This window comes from Gossypium arboreum, chromosome 8, assembly GCF_025698485.1.
Source record: "Gossypium arboreum isolate Shixiya-1 chromosome 8, ASM2569848v2, whole genome shotgun sequence".
NCBI lineage: Eukaryota > Viridiplantae > Streptophyta > Magnoliopsida > Malvales > Malvaceae > Gossypium > Gossypium arboreum.
Genome location: NC_069077.1, coordinates 17,573,651 through 17,580,095, shown reverse-complemented (window position 1 = coordinate 17,580,095; position 6,445 = coordinate 17,573,651). Strand labels below are relative to the sequence as shown.

General features: G+C 28.1%; 1 protein-coding gene across 1 annotated transcript; it reads left to right on the top strand.

Moving 5' to 3' along the window:
• Nucleotides 1–1,447: 1,447 nt before the first annotated feature.
• Nucleotides 1,448–3,676, top strand: LOC108468897 (isoflavone reductase homolog). Its single transcript, XM_017769764.2, has 4 exons — nt 1,448–1,891; nt 2,324–2,564; nt 3,096–3,299; nt 3,368–3,676. The coding sequence occupies exons 1-4, from the start codon at nt 1,562–1,564 to the stop codon at nt 3,529–3,531; spliced, it is 939 nt and encodes a 312-aa protein (XP_017625253.1). The 5' UTR covers nt 1,448–1,561; the 3' UTR covers nt 3,532–3,676.
• The last annotated feature ends 2,769 nt before the right edge of the window (nt 3,677–6,445 follow it).

Below are 6,445 nucleotides of genomic sequence, written 5' to 3'. Positions count from 1 at the left end.
TTTAACTCGTATTTTTGCCCAATTTCACCAATGTATAGGCACAAAATAAGGTGCTACCTCTCTCACTCCCCTCACCTTTAAAATATATATTTTTTAATACACATCATTTAGTGATGATGGTTCCATGATTAAATCAGAAAAAAAAAAAAGTGGTGCTGCCTTCTCCATGCCCTCCACCTCAACATTGTTGTAAACATATCATTTTGGTAAATAATAGTATTGGCATACCATTTAAGTATTTAAATATTTATTTTGTATTATCTTAATAAAAAAAGCCTAATTTTTTGTATTATTTTAATAAAAAAATCCCAAATATGTGGTTATAAAAAAAGTTTTAGTAAATTTGCGGTCCTCCTCTCAGCTAATACTCAAGCAATTGGTACAGTATGCTTAGAGTCAAAGATAAGACTTTTCCATAAATTGAGGCAAAATGAGAAAATATTATTATGTATGTGATGCAATGTTTCAAGATACCAAAGACATTTTATCAATCCTCCACCGCCTTTCTAATAAATTCTGAGTTACATGGGATGAGTTATCAAAGTAGGCTTCAAGACTTCTCACCAACCTATAATTGCTTTCATTATTAATGAATTTCCTTTTTTCTTAAGAAAAAATCCAATGTTTTATGGTATCAAATTGAAATTATTATTTGGGTACATATTTAAGATCAGAATCTTTACCATCAAATAAATAATTTAATATCACTAAATATAAATATAGAACATAATAGTGTACTGGAGATAATAAAGTTCAAGGCAATATTATTAAAAAGAATAATTATAAATCTCAAATATAAATCATAAAATAAAAATAAATAAATTATTTAAATTTTATTGGAAGTGCTGTTAGAGGTAAAAATGAATATTTGTTATAATATAGAATGAGAAAATGTAACTTAAAAGTATGATTGATAGATATTTTAAAAAATTGTAAAACAAAATCAAGCAGCGCGGCTAGGGTTGAAAGGGGTTTGGTGGTTGACTAAATGTTTTTCAAAGCATGTGTTGATTGCTTTGAAAGGATTAATGAGTGAAAACTTAAGCCCTAATTAAGGGTGAATTAAGATCTCAACAGAAATTGCAATCCAAGTGGTCAATACTCAGCACCTAACACACCAACCCACTGTGATCTATCCAATATTTTAAAATAAAACTCACCCTCACCATTAATAAACAAAAACATAATTAAATCTAAATTATAGTTTAGTGGTAAAAGCAACTTTTGATATAGATAAAGATATATGATAATTTTTTTTATAAGAAAAATTAAGATATATATAATACGTGGAAGGAGTGTGCTTAAAACATTTGCTGTCGCAATCAATCATTGGTAAAACTTTGATAAAAGTCCATAGGGTGTGATATATTACAAGCCAAATCAAACTTCAGACGTAAGGCATGGATAATAAATCCATGAAGCTGACCTCATTTTTCCCATATTTGTTTTATAGAAGTGAGAAACAAGAATAAAAGGAGGGTAGACTCCCAATTCATTATATATACAACAGCCCTTCGCAGAAAGCAAGAGAAACAAAAGAGTGAACATATATAAATACAAAATGGGGAAGAGCAAGGTTCTAGTGGTGGGGGGAACAGGGTATATTGGCCGGAGGATCGTGAAGGCAAGCTTGGCAGAGGGGCATGAAACCTATGTCCTTCAACGCCCAGAGATTGGACTGGACATTGATAAGCTGCAGATCTTACTCTCCTTCAAGAAACAAGGGGCTCACCTAATCGAGGGCTCTTTTAATGATCATAAAAGCTTGGTCGACGCTGTTAAGCTAGTTGAAGTTGTTATTTGCACCATGTCTGGTGTGCATTTTCGCAGCCACAATATTTTGTTGCAGCTCAAGCTTGTGGAAGCCATCAGAGAAGCTGGGAATGTTAAGGTATTTAATTTCCGCGTTTTACTTTTTTTTTGTACAGTTTAGTTTTTTTTTTTTTTTCATAAAATAACTTTAAATGTCACGAATTTGTGAATAAAAATTTAAATAAATTTCTTCTTTGATATGCGACATTGATTGTCAGATTAACTTGGATCAAATGTATGTTCTTTTATTTGTCGATGAGTATTGATTTACCACACTAATCATCGAATCACTACTTGAAGCTCGCTAATCGGACTTTTTTTAAAAAACTTAACAATTCAGAAACTTAAATAAAAATTTTAAATAGTTTAATTACTTAAATAAAAATTTTCGAATAATTTAATGATCATTCTATAATTTTTTAAATTTAAGTGATCAAAATATAAATTTACTAATAATTTAGTAACATGAAATATAATAGTAAATTAATTAGAATATAATATATAAATGCAGCGATTTTTGCCATCGGAGTTTGGTATGGATCCAGCACGGATGGGACATGCACTTGAACCAGGAAGAGTAACATTTGATGAAAAAATGGTAGTGAGAAAAGCAATTGAAGAGGCCAACATCCCCTCCACCTACGTTATTGCCAACTGCTTTGCCGGTTACTTTGTGGGCAACCTTTCTCAGCTTGGAAGGCTCACTCCTCCTAAAGACAAGGTTTATCTTTACGGTGACGGAAATGTTAAAGGTACTTTTATTTATTTATGGGTAAACTATAAAAATAGTCACTTTTGTTTGCTTCACATTACATTTTAGTCACTTATGTTTGAAATGTTACGTTTTAGTCACTTATATTATCGTTTTGTTACGAAGTGATCACTTTACCGTTAAGCTCCATTACCTCTCTAACGGCGGTCCTACGTGGCAGTCCAAATGGATTTTAAATGCCAACTTGGATGTCTTATGTGACGGTCCAAATTAAATTTATTTAATTAAAAACATATTTTTATCACAACAACTAAATATCCAAGTAGGTATTTAAAACCCATTTGGACTGCCACGTAGGACCGCCGTTAGGGAGGTAACGGATCTTAATGGTAGAGTGACCACTTTATAACAAAACGATAACATAAGTGACTAAAACATAACATTTCAAACATAAGTGACTAAAATGTAATATGAAGCAAACAAAAGTGATTATTTTTGTAGTTTACTCTTTATTTATTGAATGCAACAAACACTTCCATTAATTAATCAATCAATCAACATATAAATACAGTGGCTTTTACGGACGAAGAGGATGTTGCCACATACACGATAAAAGCAATAGATGATCCCACAATGTTGAACAAAACATTGTACATAAGGCCCCCACATAACATCCTCACACAATCCGAGCTAATCCAGAAATGGGAGACCCTCAGTGGGAACAAACTAGACAAAATCAGCATTTCTGCAGATGATTTCTTAGCCTCCATGAAAGGTACGGAATGTATGTGTGTATGCATGTATGAGATAATAGTACTGATGTGATGTGTGTAATGAATGCAGGGTTTGACTTGGCAGGGCAGGTAGGGGTAGGGCATTTCTACCACATATTCTACGAAGGCTGCTTAACCAACTTTGAAATAGGAGAAGGAAGTGAAGAAGCTTCAAAGCTTTATCCCCAAGTGGAGTACACTCGCATGGATGATTACATGAAAATTTATGTTTAAATCAAACTAATGTAAGAATCGATGACTTTCACCTCAGCCAAACAAAATAAGGGATATCTACCGGAATATTGCTCACGTCTTCCCTCATGTAGGAATTCATAACTTTTTCCACCTCAAATCAAATCAAATTCATGACTTTCATGTATTTCTTTTTCTTTTTCTTTTTTTTTCCTTTTCTGATATACTCGGGTTTTTTACCTCAATATTATAAAAAAAAAATTATACACCAAAATGGGTTGTCAGCCAGATTAATTACGAAAATGGTATACTTTTTGGGGTCGTGCCTACCTGACAGGCACAACCTATTATTTTATTATTATTATTTTTTAAAATTATTATTATATTATTTTAATATTTATATTAATATATGGATAAAATACGGGTTTTATACGGATAAAAATACAAAGCAGGTCGAGCTGTCGGTAGGCACGACTAGTCGTGCCTACAGTGACACAACCCTACACATTTCCTTTTCTTTATTTGCATTTTACAAAAATTGGTCTTATATCACTTTTGGTCCTCTACTAGGCCTAAAATTAAAATTCAATCTTTATACTTGAATTTCTACAATAATATTGGTCCTATTTTTATAATTTTTTTCTAAATAATTAATATTGTTAATTACTCATTAAAGTTTTAACGTGTTTTTTAAACAAAATATTAGTTTAACAAAACAATGATATGTTAAGTGTAATAAGTTTTAAATAATAAAATTTCTAACAAAATGTATTCCAACTTAACATATCATTGTTTTGTTAAACTAATATTTTATTTAAAAACACGTCAAAATTTTATCGAGTAATTAACAAAAATTTTAATACAATTTTATTAGAAATTTTATTATTTAAAACTTATTCCAACTTAACATATCATTGTTTTGTTAAACTAATCAAAAATTTTATAGAGTAATTAACAAAAATTTTAATACAATTTTGTTTGAAATTTTATTATTTAAAACTTATTCTAACTTAACATATCATTGTTTTGTTAAACTAATTTTTGTTTAAAAAACACGTCAAAAATTTTATCGAGTAATTAACAATGTTAATTATTTGGAAAAAAATTATAAAAATAGAACCAAATATTATTGTAGATATTCAAGTATAAAGATTAAATTTTAATTTTAGGCCTAGTAGAGGACCAAAAGTGATATAAGACCAATTTTTGTAAAATGAAAAGAAAGAAAAGGGAAATATGCAGGGTGTTGTGCCACCTGTCAGGCACGACTAGCCGTGCCTACCTGACAGGCTTGACCCGTTTCGGGTATTTTTTATCCGTGTAAAACTCGTATTTTTATCTATATATTAATATAAATATTAAAAATAATATAATAATAATTTTTTAAAACAAAAAAAGAAATTTAACAATAAAATAATGGGTTGTGCCTGTCAGGTAGGCACAACCCCAAAAAGTATACCATTTTCGTAATTAATCTGGCTGACAACTCATTTTGGTGTATAAATTTTTTTTTTATAATATTAGGGTAAAAACCCGATATACTCTCATATCCATTTTCTTAAAAGAAAAACTTATTTCTTTATTTCTTTTGTTATACCATAAATATAATATGTAGGACCTTAAAATTCTTTATTAAATTATTTAAGACATAATAATAAATTTAGTCCATTATGTCACTTTGATCTCTTCTTTTGGATTATTTTAGATTTTAATTTTAAAATTTTAGTTAAATTATTTTTTGAAAAAAATTAATTAAACTTTAAAATTTTAATGAAATTAATGTGATTAATCTCGTGATAATCTATGTATAATTTATAAAAATTTTAAAAAGTAATTAAAAATTAAAATTAAAAATGTTCATAAAACCTTTAAAAAATTGTCCATGCTAAAATTAAAGTATACTTAAATTACTACGCTGAACTATCATGTCTATTATATTAAAATTTTAATAATTCAACCCATGTTTCTATTAAAGAAAAAAAGCAAATTTAATTACCACACATATCTATTTATTTTTATTACACAATAAATATAATATGTATATATATATCACTCTTAAAATTTTTATCCAATAATTTTCTATTTAATTTAAGAGAGAAGAATCTATCAATATTGGTGTAAAATTAAAGTGATTTTACATCCTTCTTTAATTTTTATCGATTTACATTTTAACTAATTAACCGTTATATTTTATAATTTATGTAACAAGTTTTAATTGTTCAATAAATATTTTAGATCAATATGATAGAGATATCAAATCAGTTCGAAAATTGATGAGAATGACAAGTACAATTATATAAATAAATTCAATGATTGAAATATTAAAATTAAGAAAGAGATGTTATCCTTAATCTAATTAAATTAAGGTGAAATTAATAGATGGTAATTTGGCTGTTTGTTTCAGACGTATGCATGACTATAAATAACCTAATAATACCCTATTTTATTTTAAGGAAAAAATAGGATGTAGTTTCAAACATTGATTCTCAACTACTCTAGGAAGAAAATAAGTGCTGAAATTAATACTCATCTTTGATTTTTTCCCCTTAATAGAAATAGAATACAATCAATTTCTTTAAGAAAAAATAGTTGAAATTTCAATGTTGTTGAATGACGGGGTAAGTAATTACCTAAAATCTAGGTTCAACACCCTCCCTATTTAAGTAAATAATTTCTTGCCCCAATTATATTCTTAATTCTGATATTTGAATTTATATTTTTATCTTAATGTATTTAAAATTACCCATAAAAACATGGCATCTAGCATATTCTTATTGAATATTAAAAATATTTTTTAGAGATTGACAGACTCTTAATTCAATTAGTATCGACATTATTACCAATATAAAAATTCGTGGATTTAAGAATGCTAAAACGCATTTTTCCTTTTTTTTTTTAAGGATTGAAAGAGAGATTATAGGGTATTCTATTTATTGTATCAAAATATATAGACATA